This window comes from Emydura macquarii, unplaced genomic scaffold (genome assembly GCF_026122565.2).
Source record: "Emydura macquarii macquarii isolate MOO-44397 ecotype Brisbane River unplaced genomic scaffold, CSIRO-AGI_Emac_v2 contig_71, whole genome shotgun sequence".
NCBI lineage: Eukaryota > Metazoa > Chordata > Testudines > Chelidae > Emydura > Emydura macquarii.
In genome coordinates, this window is record NW_027130208.1 from 9,891,763 (window position 1) to 9,915,824 (window position 24,062).

Below are 24,062 nucleotides of genomic sequence, written 5' to 3' on the forward strand. Positions count from 1 at the left end.
TGCTAAGAGTTTCCTTCTCAGGATGTACTTCAAGAGAGGGAAGCTGAAAGGTAGAGAAACCTCATACAGACACCCTGGAATCAGATGAGGTGTCATCCCCAGTGTCTATTGGAGGGGTAAGGGGTGCCAGTATCAGTGGTTGAGTCAGTACTGGGGCCCAGAGAGGGACCTGTAATTGCATCAGTACCAGAGGTTGATAGCTGGTTGGCTGGTGAGACAGTTCCAGAGGATGTTGTGTTGATAATGTCTGGAAATGTCTCTCTGCACCCTGGAAGAGTTTCTGTGGGGATGGTGAGCATGTTGGTACCATGGAACATGGAAGGATCGGAGGGTAAGAAGGTTCTGGGAGGTGACCTGGTAGCGGCAGCGAGTGTCTCTTGGTACTTCTCAGCACTCCTCCACAATTCAAAGATCTTCATGGAATAGCAGCCTGGATAGTACCGGGGACTCTAGATAGAAAGCCTGAAGACTCAGTATGTCAAGTGGTACTGGAGAAAATACTGAAGTGCAATCAGTGGGCTCTTCTTGTAGGGATAAAGTCATAAAATCAAAAGAATTTATATCACAGAATTGTTTTCAAAATGAATCTTTTCTTTTACTGAATTAGTAATGTAACTATTTGTTCTTTTATTGATAGAAATTGTCTTTATAGAATTTGTCTTTTAAGTAAATCATTTTCTTAACTCTTTTAATTGTTTATCCTCTAACATTGTAAAGAGAGTCTGGCATGACTCCATATTGTAACTGAAACTCCATTTTGAATAGTATACCCCATTTTGTATTAACTAGTCTAAGTCTTGCTGAGACTTCGTTTAGGTGTGTGTAATTTCATTTAGATGTGTGAATCGGGTATGTGTGATGGGATCAGTTTCCAGAGCCAGCCTGTCCTGATGATCAGGTGGAGTACAAACGCCACTACCACCTTGATGGCTGAAGAATGCACACAATACCCTGAAAAAGCAAGAAGAATCCACTCTAGAAAGGACAAAGTCCAATTAAGAACAAGATGAAAGTCATGTCTGTAATTGACTGGTGATCAAAGATCATACAGAACTCTGACCCAGCATGATACAGCAAGACCCATAGACTCACATTAAAACTAAAACCTATACAAAGATGGGTAAGAATGGAAAAGCTTTGGGTAACGTTCTGCATAGCATCAAAGAGCGTTGGTGCATGCCCGACAGAGATCCCACTCTCCCTTGTGTCGGCTTCCCTGGCCAGGTAGCCGCCACGAGCTGCGAACACCAGCACCGAACTCAAGCTACAATCTCAAGCAACGATTAGGACTGGTAACAATACCTGACGAACTGCAGAACATTTGGAGGGGGGTAGGTACTGGATATTAGCTATTAACATAATTGTGTTTTCTCATAATAAACGTGGCATATTGCCTTGTCCCCTGAAAGGATCCCATGTATTTCTCTTTGCATAACATTCTCATCTGGCTACAGAAGATGGTATTGACAGTCATTTTGGCATGGCTCTGGAGTCCTTGTGGCTCTTATGCTAGTGCTATTCTAAGTCGTTTACCTGATGGCTTTTCAGTACAGAGTAAGGTTTTCTTAGCCAGTGCTCTGGTCTCAGTACCAGAGGTGATGGGACCCTCAGTGGCACTGGGACGCAAGATCTCCTGAGATCCAGACCGAGGGGCTGATTTTCCCCTTCTCTTATCCCATTCTGAAGAATGGGGCCTTTTCTTTTTTGAGGGTCTGGATGGTTCTGAAGGGCTCCCAGGGTCTTTGCAGCAGACATAGTCAAGGGGTCTCTGAGCAACCAGATCCAAGGTACAGGAGGGTGAATTGGACCCATGGGTCTCAGAGAGCACTCCATCAACAGGTGTTTAAATATATCCTTCCTCAATTTCTTAGACCTGCTTTTAAATCCTGAACAGATCTTACATTTGAAGGGGATGTGAGTCCTCACAGGCAGCAGAGGCTGTTTGATTATCTGACACAGATAAAGGCCCAGAAAAAAATGTAGGCTTGGATTTGGCAGATGACAAAGGGAAGAGGGAAATCCTCCACATCCCCCTCACAAATATAAAGTTAAAAAAACATAAAATAAAGAAAATGCCAAGAAAAGAAAAGTTTAGACAGGAGAGGTAGCAAGCTGTGTAGCTAGCTAACTGACACAGCAGTCTTATGTTTCAAGCCTCAGATGGTTGAGTAGGAACTGGAATGTGGCAGCAAGCCCACACCCTCCCTATATATTCTTGTACCAAAACACAAGAATATGCAAGGCACAAAGGCAGAATCCACAGAATGGCAAAAATCTCCGATCAGAAGTGCACAGTCAGATGCACATCAAGACATGGAGAACCCATAGGGACACTCCTCAAAGAAGAAACTCAATTAAAATATCTCACCTTAAATTAACCTATTCATTTAACAACAAAAACATTAAAACAACGCACTAAAAAGGAAACAAAGTTGTGAGCTTCAACAAAGGATGCTAAAGATTCACTCTGGCATATATAGATACCGAGACTGTTCCAAAGTCACGTCTCTGCAGTGGAAAATGCCCTGTTCCTCCTGTGCTTTCCATATGTTAACCATAGGACCATCACCTAATGCCAAACGCACCAATATTAAAAGCTGTAAAGGGAGATGGGGCAGCAAACAGTCCATTAATTAGACTGATCATCTATTATTTGAGGCTTTCAATATTCACTGCATGCACTTGAAGCACACTTGTTGGCTAAAAGGCAGACAGTACAGTTCAGAGAGTGGGATTTACAGATTCTCATGGGGTCATATGCTCTGTGAAAAATGGACACTATCACATTCTGCAACAGCTGCAACCTGATTTTCAACTGAAGACTCCCTCCCAGCCTCCAAAAGAAAATTTGTGTGACAGTCTAAGTCATCAGAAAACTACCAAGTCAGACCTCCCATTCTGTCCTCTTCCACTGAAGTGTCTCAGCTCTATTCTGTAAAGAGATGATCTCAAAAAAATTGCTGGTGCATTTGTGTAAGTCTATTGAGAATCTGACCTATTAGGTAAACAATAGCTTGTTCTTGTATGATCCACTTCACACTCCCTGAGACTATCTGAAAATCAATGGGAGTTGAGCACTTCACTCTCTTAGGCCCCTTTGGAAATTCCCAGTCTGATAATATATATCCATATATACATATTATAAAATATATCTATATATCCATATTAATAATGTCTTAGGTAAACAATTTTCAATGTATTCTGGACACCTAAGTCCCTTAGGCTCCTTGAAGATTTCAGCCTAAAATTATTACAAAATTGATGCCCTCGACTGAAGTGTCAAAAGTACTTTTTAGATGGAGGGACTGGTTGGATAGAAATAGGGATGGGAGGCCCTCATTTCTGTGATCTGGCCTTTCTCCTGAGGACTACTGAGGCTTAATGGAAAAGTGTGCTGATGGTAGTGGAATGGTCCTGATCTTTGAGCAGCTTGGGATCTACTAAACAGTCTTCTCCTTGTAGGCACACAAATCCCCAGTGATCGCAATGTTGCTCTGGAGTCTTGGAGTGTCTGGAAAGAGGAGTCAGTACACTCACTGAAGAGCTGAGGCCCTTCAAATGTTTTGAACTTCTCTTGGCAGGCCTGAAGAGCCAGAATGTTCTTTTCAGGACCACCCCAGTGATCATGGACCTGGAAGGTGTATTAGCGACATCTAAAGCAGCTTGCAGGGAGGCCTTCACAACCAATTGTCCTGCAATGATAGACTGAAACTGATCTCTCATCTTGTGGCAAGTGCTCAATAAAATGTGTAGATGTAGAGTATGTGTTGAAATCAGATTTCACCATCAAGGCCGGGTAGTTGGCAATACGAAACTGGAGAGCAGCAGATGAGTAGCTCTTCCTTCCAAACAAATCCAGCCATTTAGATTCCTCATCAGATGTAGAAGCCTAGAGTGAACTTGAAGGTTCCTCTCATTGGCTGCATCTACTACAACAGAACTGGGGTTGGGTGGGAGAAGTACAGTAGGACCTCAGAGTTACGAATACCAGAGTTATGAACTGACTAGTCAGCCACACACCTCAGTTGGAACCGGAAATACACAATCAGGCAGTCGCAGAGAGAGAGAGAAAAAAAAGCAAATACAGTACAGTACTATGTTAAAAGTAAACTGCTAAAAAAATAAAGAAAAAGCATTTTTCTTCTGCATAGTAGCGTTTCAAAGCTGTATTAAGTTAATGTTCAGTTGTAAACTTTTGAAAGACTAACCATAACATTTTGTTCAGATTTATGAACATTTCAGAGTTACAAACAACCTCCATTCCCAAGGTGTTCGTAACTCTGAGGTTCTACTGTATGTATGTATTTCTCATCTGCCTGCTTACAGGTTGGTGAGATTGTGGCACAAGAAATTCATGGCAATAAACCCATGTAAAGATTTGTGAACTAAAGATTTTTTTTTTTAATTTCATTTTAGGTATTTGCTGCACCAAAAATTTTCCCAGTCATAAAATGATCACAGAAACAAGCCTAAATTTGGTAAATGGAATTCACTTTAAAGTGTCTTAAATAAATGAAAATATTAGCTTGTAACAATCTAGTTTATTTGTAAAGTTACACTATTACATTATACTAAACATTTAATAAACAGCTTTTATTGAACAGATGTTTTTGACTGCTTAAAACTTAGCGGGACAGATTTAAAAATAAATATATAAAAGATCCCAAATCTGTAGGAGAATTAAAAACAATGATTTTATAAATATTTATGAGATTTCATTATATCAAACAAACTAAGTGCCATAAGAGCCAATGCATTTGCTCACAGATTGCTGGACTCTGCAGGAGTTCACTGCTATGATTGCCTGCAGCAGAAATCCCACAATTTTAAACTCATGGAGTTTCAGAAGGACTTCTTCCGCTTCCATGAGTTTGTGTGTAGGATGGTATAGTTTGGCCCTAACTATACATCAATCATTTGATATAACAAATAAAGTCAATGTAATCTAAATTTTTCATAAGCTCAATGGCTCATGCATTGAAAATAAAACATTTATGAAATAACGGAAACCATACAATGCATCCAGCTAATTTTTTATCTCCTCAATCTGATTTTTTCCCCTCTACAGCATCAAATCAAATAAATGAAGCTCTTTTCCCAAAGACAGGTCTATATATTTTTTCACATACTTGCAAGCAGCAGAATGAGTTTACATCTAAAGAAATAAACCGAACTTTATTGTCTCCCTCTTAAAGAGATTAAAATGATAGCATGGGACTGAATATATGAGGACTATAAAGGATGTCACCAATATCTTGTGTTTGCAGCAATTCAGTCATCAGATTTTAAGAGACAAAATCTCAAGAATATTTAAGTGAAGAGAGGTATATTAAAAACTCAGTGAATATTTGTGCCAAACATAATATATGTTAACATGAATGAATGCAAATGAGCATTAGTCTATTTAGGATTATTTTAACATTTCATTTCAAAGTGTCAAAAGCAATACTTAATGTTACTGGCACAAGAGTTTCTGTGCAATTCTGAATCTTCAAAGAGCCTTGTTGGCAAATACGATCCTTGACTTGTTGGCAAACATGGTAATTTTACCGTAATGTGTTTTACAGTTTGATGGCAGGCTCAATCAATCACCTGAGCTGTGTCCTACAAGAGAGTCCACTGAAAGTAAACCAGACACAAAGTGCTGCCACCTACAGTCACCACTCTGTTATAAAACAAGCAGCAAGTTCCTGGTACTCACATCTATCAGTAGAAATTAAAAAGTTGAAAACTAAAAGTCAATCTCTTTTTATATATAATTAGTAATCCATTATTTATTAACATGTATGCTGAAAAAAGTATAACATATTCTTTAACCTCACACAAAGGAGTGCAACGGTTTATATCTTTATAAGCAGCTAATTCGTGTAAAATATATAGACTAGAAGTATCTAGTGATGTAAACACTAACAGAAATAATGTATATCTCCTATATTTTCAAAATGTATATAATGCCTACAGGTTTATTGAAGAGGAAAAATGATGTTTATATGAATATACCAAAGTTACATGTGATTAATCTGTTACATGTGCTTTAATCAGCTGTCAGTTTTGGTATACTTGTTTATTTGTGAAGCAATTTTGTAACTTGTACGTACCAATAACTCTTAAATCAGAAGTTTATTAAATCCAATATAAATAGAATTTGTAAATGTATTCCGATAACATAGATATGACAGGATACTGCAATCAAAGTGGTCAAACTTCAGTAGTTTTGCTGCAAAAGCATTTAAAAACATTCAAAGCATCGATCACCCGGGGAATGGGAGAAATTTTTCTAGAGATTTTAATAAAAATTAGCCTATTGCATTTCTCCTATGACTAATGTCTAAACAGGAACAACTGATTTAAACAAATGTCTCACCCATCCTTTAGTTTACCAACCAGCTTGAAAAAAATTCAGCATGGTGAACGTTGAGAGTAAACTCTCAATGTAGCCCTACATTTTTAAAGCAAATTCACTCATATTTTTTCTTCATGAGCTACCTGCCCAACTGTTTTCATGACACAATTCTTCTCTTTTTATATACATTTTTCTATTACATCAATTGAATATTATTTTCGAAAAGCAATAGTTTCTGAAAATTGATTATTATCTCATTTAATGACTGATCTCTAGGTTTGTTAATTGTTGTGCCAAAATTAAAAAACCCTACTTTTTAATGAGTAAAAAACCAAGGTTACTTACCAGTAAGTGATGTTCTTCAAGATGTGTTGCTCATGTCCATTCCAATATAGGTGAGTGCACGCCACCGTGCACGGTTCCCAGAATTTTTTTCCCCTTAGCAGACCCCATAGGGCCGGCTCTGGTGCCTCCTGGAGTCCTGCGTGCATGCCGCAGTATATGAGGCACTGCCGGCCCTATGCCCTCTCGGTCCCTTCTTTCTGCCGACTCCGGCAGTGGGGACAGGGGGTGGGTTGTGGAATGGACATGAGCAACACATCTTGAAGAACATCAGTTACTGGTAAATAACCTTGTTTTCTTCTTCGAGTGATTACTTATGTCCATTCCAATACAGGTGATTAATAAGCAGTACTCTGGAGGTGGGTAGGAGTTACCAGTGAGTGGCCCTCAGCACGGCTCTGCCGAATCCTGTGTCCCCTCTCGCCCACTGAACAATGGCATGCACCGACGACCAGGCGGCGGCCCTGCAGATGTCCTGCAGGGGCACTCTCTCCAGGAAGGCTGTAAACGAGGCTTGAGCTCCAGTTGAGTGCACGTTCCCAGAAGCGGCACCCTTGTCTGCTCAAAGCAGAACTTGATGCACCATGTAATCCATGAGATGCGCTGGGTGGAGACAGGTGAGCCTTTCATCCGGTCCGCCACTGCAACAAAGAGTTGCATCGATTTCCGGAATGGTTCTGTATGCTCGATGAAGAAGGCCAGGGCTCGTCTCATGTCCAGCGAATGCCATCTCCTCTCCACCGAACTGTTTGGTTTGGGGAAAACACGGGGAGAAAAATATCTTGGTTACAATGAAATTGGGAAACCACCTTGGGCAAGAAGGCTGGGTGCGGCCTCAACTGCACCTGATCCTCATAGAATACTGTATAAGGGGGCTCCGAGGTCAAGGCCCCAATTTCAGAGACCCTCCTATCTGAGGCAATGGCCACCAGGAAGGCCAACTTCCATGAAAGCATGAGCAGACGGCATGAAGCCATGAGTCCAAAGGGGGACCCCCCTTAAGTCTCGAGAGGACCAGGTTGAGATCCCAGGAAGGCACCGGGTTGCGGACCTACAGATACAGCCTCTCCACCCCCTTGAGGAACCTGACCAACATGGGATGGGAGAACAGGGATCTCCCCACTAGCGGCTGATGGAAGGCCGAAATGGCTGCCAAGTGAACCTTCAACAAGGTCAACGCCAGACCCTGGAGCTTTAGCTGGAGCAGGTACTCCAGGATTGCCTGCAGGGGCGAGAGGCTGGGCCGAATGCCCTAGGACTCCGCCCAACAGGTAAACCACCTCCACTTAGCCCAATACACGACCTGTGTAGAAGGTTTCTTGATGGACCTGCACCGAGCAGGCTGTCTCTCCCTTCGTCAGCCACAGAGCCTCCAGGCCGTGAGGTGCAGGGAGTCCAGGCCCGGGTGCAACAGGCAACCATGGTCCTGGGAAAGAAGGTCATGCTGCCTAGGGAGCTCCATGGCGGGGCGATCGAGAGGTCCAGCAGCATGCTCAACCAGTGCTGTCTTGGTCAGGCCGGAACGATGAGTATGACATCTGCCCTGTCCCTCTTTATTTTCAGTAGGACCTTGGGCAGGAGCAGAATGGGCAGGAATGCGACATGACGGTCGCCATCCAGTCGATGAGGAACGTGTTGGAAATCGACCCGGTCTTGCGACCCCAGAGCAAGCAGAACCTCGCGAATAGGTCCAGTTGGGGAACACCCCACTTTTGAAGGATCATAGTCACTACCTCCAGGTGCAGCGACCAGTTGTGGCGGGATAGAAATGACCTGCTGAGGCGATCCGCCTTGTCGTTCCTCTCTCCCGGAAGGTGAGAGGCAGTCAAGTGGAAGTCGTGCCTCACAGCAAGTCCCACAGACGGATAGCTTCCTCGCAGAGAGCAGAGGAGCACGCCCCTCCCTGCCTGTTTATACAGAACATAGCTGTGGTATTGTCCGTCAGCACCTGCACCACTCTGCCTGTCAGGAATTGGAGGAACACCCTGCATGCTAGGCGAATAGCTTCAGCTTCTTCATGTTGATGTGCAGGTGCCTGTCCTCCCCCAGCCAGAGACCCTGAGTGCTCAGGTTGGCACTGGTGTGGGCTCCCCACCCCACATCCGAGGCATTGGAGATTAGGGTGATTGATGGGACCAGTTCCCTGAATGGAACACCCTTCAACACTGCCGTGGGAAACTTCAACCAGTCTAGGGAGGCTAGGACGGGTGGGGGAACTGTGACCACCCAATTCAGTGGTTGTCTGCTCGGCACATACACTGAGGCCAACCACGCTTGAAGCGTTGTGAGCCTCAGGCGAGCTAGTCTCACTATGTACGTGCAAGCTGCCATGTGGCCTAACAGCTGTAGGTAGTGCCTGGCTGTTGTCGTGGGGCATCGGTGCAGCTGGGAGATGATAGAGACCATCACCTCGAAACGTGGCTGAGGGGACTCTGGCCTGGGAAGTGTCCAGGGTGGCCCCAATGAATTCTACGCATTGCACTGGGGTTAGTGTGTACTTCTGCTCATTTATGGGCAGTCCCAGCCCGCTATATGTGGCGCAAGTGAGGGTCATGCTCTCCTGCACTTGGGACCTGGACCTGCCCCTGATCAGCCAATCGTTCAGGTAAGGGAAGATTTGTACACCCTTTCACCTCAGGTGGGCCGCCACCTCCGCCATGCATTTGGTGAATACCCTTGGATCTGAAGATAGGCCAAGGAATAGGGCTGTAAATTGGTAATGGGAGCCAGCCACTGTGAAGCGGAGGAAGCGCCTGTGGCTGGGGAGGATGGACACATGAAAGTATGCGTCCCTGAGGTCGAGGGTGGCATACCAGTCTCCTGGATCCAGGAAGGGATTATGGAGGCTAGGGAAACCATGCGAAACCTGATTCGTTTGACATATTTGTTTAGATGACGCAGGTCTAGTATGGGTCTCATACTCTCTTCTGCCTTGGGGATGCCCATTCGGGATAGAAGGGCCTTAACCTGTTCAGGACAGGGCGGGGCGGGTCCAGGAGAGCAGTAGGGACGCCACCCTCGGATGCACCATCAAAACTGTCTCCTACGATTGCCCGAACCCCTGGGGGGCCCTTGCTGGGGGCTGAGGATGATCTAGGGGGCTGATTCCATCTTCTAAACTCCCTATTTCTGGCCCTATTTCTTTGGGTTGAAAGGGCCTAGGCGGAGGTCTTAGTCGCTGCACCTGGGGCCGTGACTGCTGCCTGGAGCGAAGCGTGACTCTGGAGTCCTTCAGACCGTGCAGCTTCGCATCGGTCTGATTGGAGAAGAGGGCCAACCCATCGAAGGGAAGGTCCTGTTTATTGATTGCTGCACCATCTGGGACAGGCCTGAGGGTTGCAGCCACAAGCATCTCCTCATGGAAATGGTGGAGGCTATGGCCTTACCCGCTGAGTCGGCAGTGTCACTAGACATTTAGAGTGCTGCTTTAGCCACCGTGATTCCTTCATCCAGGAAGATGGTGAAGTCTGCGGCCTGGTTCTGGAGCAGGGCCTCAGCAAATCACCTGAGGGAGTCCCACAAATTAAAATTCTCTCTCCCCAGGAGGGCCTGATGGTTGGCAATCCTGAACTGCAGGGCTGCTGTGGAATAAATTTGGTCTCCCAAACAAATCCACAAGGTTTTATTGTCTTTGTTCTTGGGGATGGAACAAGGCTGATCTTGCCCATCCTGCTGGTTGGGTGCATCCACCACCAGGATTCCCAGGGCTGGATGAGTAAACAGATACTCGAACCCTTTGGCCAGACATAATACTTTTTCTTCGATGCACCTTTGACGTAGGGATGACCAAGGAAGGGGTTTGCCACAAGGCCTTAACAATTTTGAGGACCCTATCGTGGACTGGTATGGCCACTCTCACTGGGGCAGTCGCCGCCAGCACACTGAAGAGGGTATCAATTGCCTCCACTAACTCCTTTGACCTCCAGCCCCAAGTTAGAGGCCACCCTCTTGAGCAGCTCCTGGTGCGCCCTGAAACCCTCCAGTGGCGCCATGTGGTCCCGGGAGACTGCCTTGTCCAGGGAGGAGGAAGAGGACTGAGGAGGCACATCCTGCGGGTGCTCCCCTGCCTGCCGAAGGGATGCGCCCGTACAGAAGAAACTGAGGGGGCGTAAGGCCGGCAGTGCCTCATATACCGCGGCATACGCGCGGGACTCCAGGGGGCACCAGAGCCAGCCCTACGGGGTCTGCTAAGGGGAAAAAAGTTCCGGGAACCATGCACGGTGGCGTGCACTCACTTATATTGGAATGGACATGAGCAATCACTTGAAGAAGAATGACTCGTTTCCTAAGAGTTTTTCCTTAACCTTCATAATGTTATGCTCTGTTACAGTGATACTATTCTTCAGCCTTAGGAAAGTGTACATCTAAAACACAGAGTCTCAGACTTTTGACTATGTATTTTGTGTATGTTATCAATAAATTGAACTCATCAGATACTACCATAGCTGCAAGGAAATTCTATGCCAAGATATCCTATACAACTTTAAATTCCAAATATATTATTATTATACTATGCTCCAGCTTCTCCCATCATCATATAGGAAAAGGTCTCAATTGAGCATGAAGTCAATCAGACTACTCACTCGCTGAAAGTTAAGCACCTGCTTAAGTGATCTGCTGGATTTGGGTCAAGAGGAATAGTTTTATGGGTAAGATTTATTACAAGCATTAGCTTTCTATTGATGGAAGTGAGGCACATTTACTTACTTGTGTGTAATGTATATATTTGGGTACATTGTAAAGCATGAAGTTGGTAGTTCAGTGCATCCAATACTCCAAAAATAAATATGATGCATCATAAATAAACAGCCCATCATACAGTATTTACTATTATCATGCTTTCAGTAGTATGTACAATATGCTAGGCATTATACAAAAACAAAGAAAGGCCCCAAAGACCTTCTGAGATTTTCCATGGAATTTGAAGGAGTAAACATTTTGAGTCCATCTGTGGTATGCTGTTTAGACAATACAAGCACAAAACTTCACATTAATGTGGTTTGAGCATCCATCTCCTTTTTCAAATTCATATACAGGTTCCTATTTATTTCATTGTTTACTGATATATCTATTAAATACACTTAACATTAATTATATACATGTGGTTTTTAATTTAAAAATTTAAGGTCTTATATACCACACATATTCTCAACTACAATAGCAAGAAATAATTTCAGTGCATAAATAATGGCATTTTCAACACTGATGATGTTAATCATCTTTGTTTATATCACTGCCATCCTATTAACTATTTTGCTCCTTTCCCCAATAAATTAAGACTATTCTCCCCTTCCAACTAAATTAATCCATTAGAATCTATTTAGCTTCCCAGGTAATATTTAGAGAACATCATGGCTTATATTCAGTGCAGTTTCCTTCTTTTTACCAATAAAAACACATGCTAAAATGGGCAAGCATTCACTTTTTTGTGCCTTATATGCACAATCTTGAAATTCTACTCACAACTCTGACAATCAACTTACCAATACAGCCAATTACATTTCTTTTTGCAATGGTTCCCTAGGTAACCAATACAGCGCAAGAAATGCATGGCATGCAGCTGAATGAAACTAAAAGTGTTCTATTTCCACTTTTTTCAATGCTTTTCAACAGTTAAGTATTAAAATGACTAAAGTTTAGATGGCTCAGGGGATATATGATAGGATATTCATTATTTCTGCTCCAAATTATCCTCTTAGGGCCTTACTGACTTCAGAACTGAAGGTGCTCTGCACCTCTTAAGATCAAGATATTTAGAATCCACCCAGTTTTGGTAATGACAAGGCTGCTACTGCTCAGCGACTTACATGATAGTGAGTCCGGTTTGTTCTTAATGAACACATCTATTATTTTTATTATTTACACAGCACCATAGATGTGCAATCAGCATTTTAAACAAGGAGCTAACAATCAAAGGATCACATTTTCTGCTGGTGTTCTGGCTGAATTTAAGACAACTGTGGCAATTCACATGAACAGAGAATGTGGCCTTGAGTTTATCATGCAATGAAAGTGAAAATATCATTAGAATATAACCTATAGTTTTGACAGGAAATGTTCTCTTCTGTTCTGATTGGCTGTTTGCTCCAACCTCCTGGTGCTTCCTTCCTCATACTCTCTTCATCTTGGCTTCACTCCACACCTGCCTCACCTACCTTCCTCTGTGCATCCTTTCTTGTCCCCCTCACCACCTCTCTTCAAATGCTCCTCTCTCCTTTTCCTTGTCTTTCCATTTAGCTAACCCCTCCTAACCAAACCTACCAAACAAAAAAAATCATGGGAGTAACATGACGTTTACAGGTCACCACATAATTCACTCTTTGCTATTTGTTATTACTCCTTTCCCCTATCCTTTGCCTGTCTTGTCTATTTCGATTGTCAGATCTTTGGGGCAGGGAATCCCTCCTGCTGTGTTTGTACAGTGCCTAGCACAATGGGGCCCATTTTTCATTGGTCACTAGGAATTACCATAATAAATATTAATAAATAGTGACAATCCTCTTATTCCTATTTAAAGCAATGCCATCATAGTACAACCACAGCTTTACTTCACAGATCATGTTTTTTCTTCTTTCTGGTTTCCTGCAGTCCTCATAGTAGTCCACCAAAGCAACCCTGAACTTAAGACCCACGGATGCCATCTGTCACCAAAATGTTTTTAATATTTGTTTGTTGTGTCACTGAATTTTCATTCTGTAAAATCTCTCTTTCTCCACAAAATCAAAATAAAAACTTATCTCTGCTGTGGGTCCCTCTCAAAGTGAATCAGAGAGCATGTCTACACAGCAAAAGCTGCAGGGGGGGCTGGCTTACCTGAACTAGCTTGAATGAAGCTGGCATATGTTACAATGGTAGAGAAGACAGCACAGCATGGGTTTCAGGGCAAGTAGTACAAACCCAGCACAAACCCTGGGTAGGTACTCTGCTCGCTAGCCTGTGCTGCAGCCCATGCTGGGTCAATTCAAGCTAGCTCACAAAGGTTAGCCCACACACAGCTTTAGCTGTGTAGACATCCCAATAGACTACCTGAATGCTACACTGTGTCTGGTATCATAAGCATTTCATTTTTTCCACACTCAAGAGATGTTATACAGAACCAATGGAGTTAAGTGGAAAGGATGCTTGATCCTTTCCCTGCTTAACTTCACTGCCTGACCTTTATGTTGTCAGTAGTAAAATGGACAAGCAGCACTTTTTTTTTTACACTAGTCCATGATTAATATAACAAGTTCCAGACATCAATATGATTTTCGATTCCTGCAACTCACACACACCATGAAAAATAATCTGTTAATAAACTGTTGCTTCTCTGAAGAAAAAAGTTATAATAATGGAAGAAATTGCTTTTTTAAATGTAGTAATTCACAATACACAGCATGGTTGCAAGTAATTTTAACAAGCCAAGATATCAATGTAGGTGTGTATAATTGTACAATTGAAACTGACATGATAGCAGTTTTGAAAATTTGCACTTATGAAAGATAGTACACAAGATATAAAATATTTTGTTGCTATCAGATTTACTTTCAGCCATTAAAAAGATGACAGCACTACTCCTGAAGTGTGAAGCAAAGCAAAGATTTAAATATATAGTGCAGTGAGCTTTTAATTCCTCAATTTAAAATAAACAAAACCTGTCCAAATGGCATCCCACTACTAAATGTTTTGTTTACATAGCACTATATGGTTATTTAACACTGCCTGATTTCGCATAGGTAAAGACAGAGGCAGCACACTAAAAGACAAGTTTATAGATTACTTCCTCTCCCCCAAGATATAATTATGATTTTGAAAGTAATAAAAAAACATCTTATGATGCATGCTGTGTTATTTTGATGCTTTCCACATCATTAAGCTGTTATTTCAGCCCTTTCTGGGTCACTGATAAAACAGTATGTTCATTCAGTTAGAATTTATTCCACCTTAGTCCTGTATAAATATATTTATATCATATGAGTGTCCCATTAATGTGTTCATGCTTAATATCTCTAGCCATGACCTCATTAAAAAAAAATGTATTTCTGACCTTTTCATTCCACCATTGCATCTAATTCACAGCTGTTCCAACCGTCTTTTTTCTAAACCCACAAAGGAAGCAGCCACTCTCAGGCTGAAAGAACCACATAAATAAAAGGCCCCCAAAAATGTTCCTTAAAAATGTGTGCACCGGTATACCTGTATTAATTTGGCACAAGTGGCAGAGGATTTTTGGAACTGAAGGACTTCAGATATCTAGTATGATTATTTGAAGTAGGAAAAAAATGTCATAGCTAAGGATGTGTTTTAGTCATGGAGGTCAGGTGAAGTCACGGAATCCGACCTTCGACCTCCGTGACGTCTTCGGCTTCAGCTGTCAGTGGCTTGGGCCAGGGCTGTGTGCCAACCCCAGTGGGAGGGAGCAGTGCCCCCCCAACTCCCACACCACGACTTCAGCCAGGGCTGGGGCTGTTCACTCTTCCCCCGACCCCCATGGATTCAGTTGGAGCCAGAGCTGTGTGCCCCCAGCTCCCATTCCTTTGGCCAGGCCTGCACACCCATGGCTGCAGTGGCTGTGCAACCTCCCGCCCCCCCCCCCCCCCACCTTCTTCAACTGGGGCTATGGCTGGAGCAGTGCACCCCCACCCCATGGCTCTGTGACTGGAACTATGCGCCCCTCTGCCCCTTTGGCCGGGGCTGGAGCCATACTGGGCACTGCTGCACACCCCTGTGGCTGCAGAGACTGTGAACCCCTCTTCTCCCCACTTCAGCCCAGGTCTGGGGCTTCAGCTGGGGCTGGAGCCAGAGCTGTGCCCCGTTCCCTGTGGCAGTGAAGCTCCAGCTTTCATCATCAGCTCTCTCCCCACCCCGGTTATTTTTAGTAAAAGCCACAGACAGGTCACTGACTCCCATGAAATTTTGTTTTTGCCCGTCACCTGTCCATGACTTTTACTAAGAACAGCCGGACAGAATCTTATCCTTAGTCATAGCTAATGGGTTCAAATCAGTTTAAAATCAGCAGAAGTGTTACCTCTGGGAAACTAGCAGGCTAAGAAATTAGTTTAATAGTAAAATAAATTTACTTTCAGAACAGTTCTTACGACCATTCACAAGTGTTAATTTAATGGAACTGCTCTTCCAAATGATGGATCAAGGTGAGGAAGTGGCTCTCATGACCCAGACTGTGTAGCACACATGTATGTATTCCAATGGGAGGATCATATCAGGATCAGCTAGATTTCATTGAACAGAATGGCAGCTACAACCAAACACAGGGGGCATTTTCAAAACTGCCCTTGGAGCTTGATTCACAGCCCATTTAAGTTAATGGGAATCCTTCCATTTATTTCAGCAGGTTTTGGATCCGACAATTAATGAACACATGAAGAGCTAACAAACTACAGCTGTGCATCTAAACTTTTGACCATAAGCCACCATTAGCAATGCAATGTAATTATAATAGAAATAAAAGCACAATGTAGATACTTTAAAATAGGGCACAATACAAAAGTATAACTCCTAACTTTGTATGGCAATAGCTTCATAACTATGCTTTTGCCCAGTAAAAGGAAACCTTTTTCCTCTCTGTAACAGACGTGCGCCGCACACAGATGGCTTGTCTACACCATGTGCACCAGCGAAGTGTAAATTCTAGTGCACACCAGCATGTCACACACAGACTGTCCATCTTGACCTGCTGACACACACTGACTGTTCCCTAGTGCACGCTGACACAGTCTCATAATATTATGTCATCCTATATTAGGGAACTTTTAGTGCATGTCAGCAAGGTCCACATGGAGTTAGTGCATGACACATTGATGCACACTAGAATTAGCACCCCGACTGCTGCATACTAGTGCTCTGTGTAGGCAAGACCCCTTCCTCATCCATACAGATAAATATGTAGTACAGCCAAACTTCACTGTACATGGCTAATTAACACAGATAGTAAAAAAATTAAGTATCTCACCTAGTTGCAATATCATGATTGTATCACTGAAGGCTCGTGTCACTAATCTGAAATGTCTGTAGAGTGGATAACATAAAACTCTTCTTCCAAAGGATACCAGCAGCTCAGGAATACTAGTGAAACTCTGTGTGCATCAATGAAATTGTTTAATTAATTTACATGAATAAAAATGCACAAAGTAATTGATTTTTTAAAGACATTATAGCTATACACACAAAAATTTCTAGTTTTAACAGATCTGGAAAACAACAGGTTAATTTTAAATAGAAAAGTCTCAGCACTGTCAATTTGCATGGTATAATTATAAAAGTCTAATCAATGTTAGTGTTTTTAATTGAAAAATACTGAATTCAGGGCACCATTACAATAAAATATTTAACTGAAGTATTTGCATTCTTTACATTACAGCAATATATCTGTCCCTTAATGTTATGTATATTAAAGAGAGCTATAAAATGCATTTTAAGAATAAATAAAAATGAAAAACACATGATAATAGAATAGATATTTATACACACAAGAGCTCTAAATATGATGTATGCCTTTGCCTTTTAGAAAAGTTATGGATATTGAAGATATATTTATCTCTATCTCCCCTGGGAAGGCAGCTCATTGTCCTTCTTTATGAGTGAGGAAGACCTCTAATTTACTTAGGCCAGAGGCATTAGTGAGTTATTAAAGATTTTCTCAAGAGTGATTTCCTTTCCATCTTCCACTTTTCAAAGATAAAACTTTCCATTTATGAATTTTAAAAAAACACCTTTTTCATTTTGAATTTGCAATTGACTAAAATTAATAAAAACTACTACCACTGATCATACAGTACTTTTTCATATTATCTGAATATTGCAAACTTTTTTCATTTTAATGGTTTATTGTTAAGCATTTTAATTATTTATATACTGTTAGTCATTGGCTCAGAGTCAAAGTGTGCATATTTCATGCACAGCAAAATGGCAATCAGTTCAAACAAACTATATCTCAGGCATGATCGTTTACAGATTGATGAAAACATGCAGCTTTTACATGGTTTGCATAACAGATTTAGGGCTTGTTTTCATGTATAGCACTACAGCTCCACCCATCAGCATAATTAATCCACCTCCCTGAGAGGTAGTAGCTATGTCAGCAAGAGAAAATCAACATGGTGCTGAATCAGAAAGGCAGGATAAAGTGAAATATGAACATTTTAAGTAGATATAAGTTGGCTTGTCAACTCTGACAATATCCTTTTATAGTGCATTGCTTACATGATACACTTGCTTCTATCATGTCTCTGTATAAAGAATATAGATTTATTTGGTTTAATATTTAAATGTTTTTGTTATAAATAAAAATTTTATAAGGACATGTGTGTGTCTTCATAAAGTAAAGTTATTAATCTTGCCCTTAGTAATTTGCAAAGCTAGTAATCCATAACGGTTTTGTATTTGAATATCATTACATTTGACATTCATATCTTATATTTTCTGTCAGCTGGTCCTTAGAATGAGAGGATTTTCTAGCAAAACAAATGCCTTTCATCCATGTTTTTATCTGGAATGTTCATCAATTCAGTCATTTATTAAAAAAAGAAACTTCCAGTCATTAAAGAGAATTTGCATGATCCTGGGATTTGTGAATGGAAAATACTCTATTTGTTCTTGCTTCCATTTTCCCATGCCATTATTATCTTCTTTGACAGAAATGAAGTTTAATATCTTAAAACCATTTTAAATCAGAGAAACATGAAGATAGAACTACAGAACAGTTTTAAAGTAATATATGATCAGTACCCCTTCAAACAGGTAATATGCTTGTTTGTGAGAGCTTAGTGTGACACAGATAGGATTATTCTAATTGTTTTCTAAAATGAATTGCCCAGTAAAATAAAGCCACTTGCCAGTTTTTGTAGTTCATTTTTAAGGTACTTTTCAAAGATTCTATTTGACAGCTGCTGTCTTACCATCCAACGCTGCTTTCAGTCAGTGAAATAGGAAGATTATCTTTGGCTTTTGTTCAAACAGCTGGTATTTTATACTATTAACTTCTAGTACTATGAATGTGGTTGCACTTAATATGCATATTTGATGAATATTTAAGTACATTACAGTATAAAGCTGGTAAAGTTAATACTATTTTTTCAAAATAGGAGGAAAAATCCTAGTTTAGTCAGACCATAGCTTTGCTGTAATATCCTTATTGATATACCACAAACCACATCCAACCAGATAAGTAAGCTTTATTAATTTAAGGAAAAAATATGTTTCTGTTGTAAGAATGAATTTACTTAAAAGAAAGAAAGAATTTAAAGTTTCTGCAGAGTGACAGTCCACTACAAGTGAGCAAGAAAAAGCACCTGATTCTGGCTTACTATGATCAGATACACACATCTTGCCAAAGAATTTGTTTCACTTTCTCTATACTGCTGTTTTTTATATACGAGGGTGGTGACAATGATATCGAAACTTTATCAGACATCTGTAGAGTCTAAAAAATATCTCACTTACAATAAGCTTAGCCTGGAAATGTATAATGCACTTCCTAAAAGATCCATTAAATATAATTCTGTAGTCAGTTTTGAGAGTTACAACATGTAATTAATTAAAATAGCTACATACAGCAAATTAAATTAAAAACATGCAATACATCTATAGTAATCAATGAGAAGAATGTAACATACAGTAATAATGGTATTTTAAACACTAATATCATAGTTCTTGCAATTCATCTTACCTCCAGCCAGCACAAAGTTGCACTCAGTTTCCTGATATTCCATGATGACTCGACCTGATTTTGAGGAGGGGATAGCATAAACCAAATATTTAATTCAACATTCAAAATTGCTGGCAAACTATTTTCAAAAGATAATATTCTGGCAGTAATAATTTAAATGTTTAAAACTGCAGAGGTCAAGAATATTTATGAATATGAAATAGTAACGTGTATTCAAAAGGTCACATGACCGCTTTAAACACAATATCCTCATGCAGTACAGTATGTTAAATCAGATAAACTGGCCTCTGTATTGGGAATATCTAATTTATGCACAAAGCCTTTAAAACACAACAGCAATCACAGAAAAACTGCATTTTAGTGGAATTCTGTCTCTTAATAAATACACTTTCCTCCAAGCAACGGCATCTTGAATGTCTGCCCAATGAATCAACACAGCTCATATTGAAATGCCTCTTTTTCCTGAAAACTGTTCAAGGTTTTTGGCTTCCAGAGGAGGACCTAAAGCCAGCAATGCATGTACAGTGTGGTTCTTTTAAAAATGTGGCAGATTCATGGGATTTGTAAGGTAGTATCCTCTAGTGACATGAAAAAGGCTAAGAGTCAGGAAATCCTGAATTATAATCCTGGCTCTGATGCAGATTTGATTTGCAACCTTGGACAAATCATTTAACTTTTGCATGTCTCACTTTCCCCATTTAAAAAATTAGCATAACAATATTTATTCCCCTACCTCACAAGGCTATTGTAAAGATAAATTAATGTGTGTTTGTGCAGCACATTGAAAATACAAAGTGCTATATAAGTAATAAGTATTATTTTACCATTGAATTGTATAGACCTGAAAAGTTCTGCACACAATTATAATGTCTATAGTTAAGGATTCACTCCAATCAGGAAAGAGCAGGATTGTTTATCAGTTCCACTCTGGTAGCAAAAAAAAGGGAAGCCCTTGGAGAATACTGACACTGGTCTGCAGGGGACCTTTCAGGCCAAAGTACAGCTCTATGCTGCCCCCTCTCAATCCAGACAGAGTGTGGGCTAAGGCATTCTTGGGGATGGGGAGAGAGAACATAGCTGGAGCACACAGCGCTCTGGCTGTTTTGTTTTCCCACAGGAGGCTATGGGAAACAGAATGTAAGTAAGGTGCGACTTACGTTTACTCATACACAGGGGGAGGGCAAGCCTAGAATATCAGGGGTGCAAAGGTGGCTTAAAGCAACCTTCCTCCTTCCCCACAACCTGTGCTAAACTAAGGGGAAGGGAGTACTTAGAATTAGGGCCAAAGTTTTCTGTGGCTGCTTTGAAGGATTAAAAATTTTTGCTTTAGTTGCTTCTGTGGAACTCTAGAACCCTGTCCTTCATCCTACAGGCCAGCCCACCAACGACATTTTACATAACCAACCAACCAAACACTGTTGTTACAAACAAACTATTCTAACCATTATAAAATTACCTAGAAAAAAAGAGTAAGAAACCCAGTATCCAATAGCTGTTATTTCCTGTGGTCTCTATCTGGATAATTAAGTCTTAGCATAGCAGTAACCTATGAAATAACCTGACGTAATTAGTTTGTTTTTGTGTCTCCTGCACTGCACCCTCTTTCCCTTTCACTGCCACGGCTAAAATGATGCTTCAGATCTCCAGCACCAGCATAAAGACCATATGGAATTATACCAATTCTAAGCTGCTGCCCAACAGGCTAATCTATAAATATAACTTTTTAGTCCTCACTATTTTAATTCTGGGACAAAGTCCACTTTAAAAGCCATGCTTCCCGGAGGACAATGCAACGTCTTGTAGATAGGCCGTTGACCCACTTCTAAAGTTTCACTGAGAGGAAAAAAAATACATACGTTCCTGTCTCCTTCAGTAACACAAATTTCATAGCAGTATGCCAGAAGGATATCAATTAAACTGAAATAAACTTGATGACGGGTTCTTTTATCCAGAAAGTATGATTTATTTGTGAATTTTCTCAGCTGTTCTCTCTCTTCTTCTGACAAGGAGACTAAAAAAAAAAAAAAAAAAAAAAAAAAAAAAAGGACAAAAGGACAACAGATTACAAATTAAAAACCAAAATGTTCATTTTAGAAAGAGGTATACTTCTTCCACAATCTCCTAAAAGCAAACTTGTTACTAATCATATATTTAAAACATACCTATGTCTGAGAGAAAAAGCCTAAATCCTTCTTATTTTTATTATCAATCTTTTATTAAATACTTATTTACTCTACTCAGGACTTGTCTACATGGAAAAGTAAGTGGGCAGTAAATCAGAGTGTGAATTTAAAGTGCACTAGTGGTTACGCCACACTAACTCCCAGCATGGACATTCTTACTGTGCACTAAAAGTGCCCTCAGGTGGTTTAGCTTAATACACTTCCAAAGTGCATTAAGTTAATGAACACAAAGGCTTTGTCAGTGCACACGAAGTGCCCACACAGGGAGTTAGTGTGGAGTAGCTAGTGCACACCAGCTACTGTGGGCTTTTTCCCCCATGTAGAAAAGCCCAGAGGGTCTTAGAATTGCCAAGGCCCCAATCCTGCAAGTTACTCTGTTTGGGCAGACTCTTGTACCCATGTTAGAACCCTTCTGAAAATACCAGGGCTCCGTGGGGTTGCTGGGGCATCCTGTACAGAATTCCATGCAAAATAAGGGCCTGGCAATTTCTGAAGTTCTTACTAAGGAAACTAGATATTTGCATTCCCAGAGCAATGTCAGGATAAAGGAAAGAGACTATCTTTTCTCACTGCAAAGAAAAGAGTAAAAAAGAAAGAAAACAAGAGTAATTCTGTCTATCTGAACCCAGTCCAGTACTGAATGAAGATCAAGAATGAAATTCTGTTCCCACTGAAGCCCGTTTCGCCATTAATTTCAATGGGGTCAGCATTTCACCACCCAGTGTTCATGCTAATTTTTTTCCTGTCAGTTGTTCTTGATACTGGTGCTCTCAACAGGTCTGCAGACCCTCAGGGACAGATGGGATTGGCTCTAGAATAGCTATTTTCTTTTCTTTTTTACATTTCCCAGAGGGCAGGACTGGGCAATTGTCCTTCCGAGTCAAGGATTTTCTGACACAGGGTTCCATTTTCTCACTCTTTGTGTTCGCTATGGGGCGGCCAGGAGGATTTAATGGGATGGCATAGCATACCTGCCTTCAGCATGCTGTCAATACCTTGCTCTCTTCAAATCACTGGTGACACCTGACAACTGAAAATCTCACCCAGAGCCTAATGGAGATTGGAATTAGATAAGGGCTAAACCGAGGTCAGAATATGTTAACTAACACTATGCATGCACAGAAATTGTATTTATTACGTAGTACAGGAAACACTCTGAAACTGGTCAAAATTATATTAGTGCCTTTGAACAAGGGAGCAAGCCTGCCATCTGACACTCAGGTTCACAATCTGAGGGCCTTTTTGGTTCCCCAACTTCTTGCATTTAGGTAGCAGCAGCTGCCAAACTCTCTTTCCATTACTTGTACTTGTCAAGAAGGTCACAGCCTTTTCTTTCAGATACACACCTCACCAGGGCCAACTGTGTCTTTACACTTTGAGGCTGGATTACAGCAATGTGCTTCACATAAGGCTACATCTTAAACCCATTCAGAATTTGTAGCTAGTAGAGAATGAGTCTGCCTGCTTAATAAGCATACTAAGAGCCTGCCTGCTTATTATATTATCAGTAGGGAGCACATTACACGCATGCTCCGGGATTTGCATGGTCTACTGTTTAAATTGTTGGTTTTGAGTTCTAAAGAGCTAAATTGTTTCAGTCCCAGCTATTTGAGGGGGTCATGTTATTTCTTATGTATTAGTGTAGTTGCATTTGCAACTTTCTGAGATGTTCAAGCTTACAGCCATTGGGTTTAAACAAAAGATGTCCTGATGACAAGGTGTCTAGTATTCTAGAATTCACTTCTTCCTTTGATCAGACACCCTTCAGATTTGACGATCTTCAATATATCCTGCAAGGCTCACCTACTTTCCCATACTTTTCACAGTGCAGGAAGAGAATATAATCCGTGTTGCAGGGAGCAGGAGAAGTCTATTTCAATGAGTTGGGAGGTCCTTTTATGATCATTTTAACCAAGTTGCACTTTTATAAATACAAATAAATACAACATATCCACTGTTCTGTTTTATTCTAAGAGCAGATATAAATAACCCCATTTTCTGCCCTACTAGAATTCTTAAAGTGTCAAGTAAAAATTGTGTATTCCGATTAGCAGCTGGGAGCAGAATATGAAGAAAATGTTTGGGTCTTGCAGATAGATGAAACCCAATATAATTTAGTACTTGGATATATAATATTAGCCGTTCATTATATTAGTAACAAAGATTTTTGCTGTTAGATTTTGCAGGGAAAAATTTCTACCTGAATCCAAAATTGACTCTGTAGTGGCACAATCTTTAGTGTACATGCAGAAAATCAGTCCCACATATAAAATAAAATAAGTGAAACTTTTCTGCTAATTTCTGCTCTCTTCCAAGACTTCTATTTTTAAAGGAATCCAGAGATAGTGTTGTATAATATCATTTCTGATTACTGCTTAAATCTAATGCAAAAGGATTCTGGAATCATCCTTAAACTACAGAAGAGATAGATGACTGACAAGGAACGATTCTTGTGCTAATCTCAGGCTACGTCAAGAAGAAATACTTTTAAGTCAAAGAAAGAAGGCAAGGAACCTGATCTAAAAATTTT

At 40.9% G+C, this 24,062-nt stretch overlaps 1 protein-coding gene across 1 annotated transcript in view; it reads right to left on the bottom strand.

Moving 5' to 3' along the window:
- The window catches only part of SHQ1 (SHQ1, H/ACA ribonucleoprotein assembly factor), an 87,010-nt gene that overhangs the window by 41,251 nt on the left and 21,697 nt on the right, over positions 1-24,062 (bottom strand). Inside the window, exons 6-8 of the mRNA XM_067542474.1 lie at positions 21,206-21,360; positions 19,350-19,403; positions 16,635-16,758 (exon numbers count right to left, since the gene is read on the bottom strand). Of these exons, the coding sequence (XP_067398575.1) occupies positions 16,635-16,758; positions 19,350-19,403; positions 21,206-21,360 (333 nt within the window). The remainder of the gene's footprint in view (positions 1-16,634; positions 16,759-19,349; positions 19,404-21,205; positions 21,361-24,062) is intronic.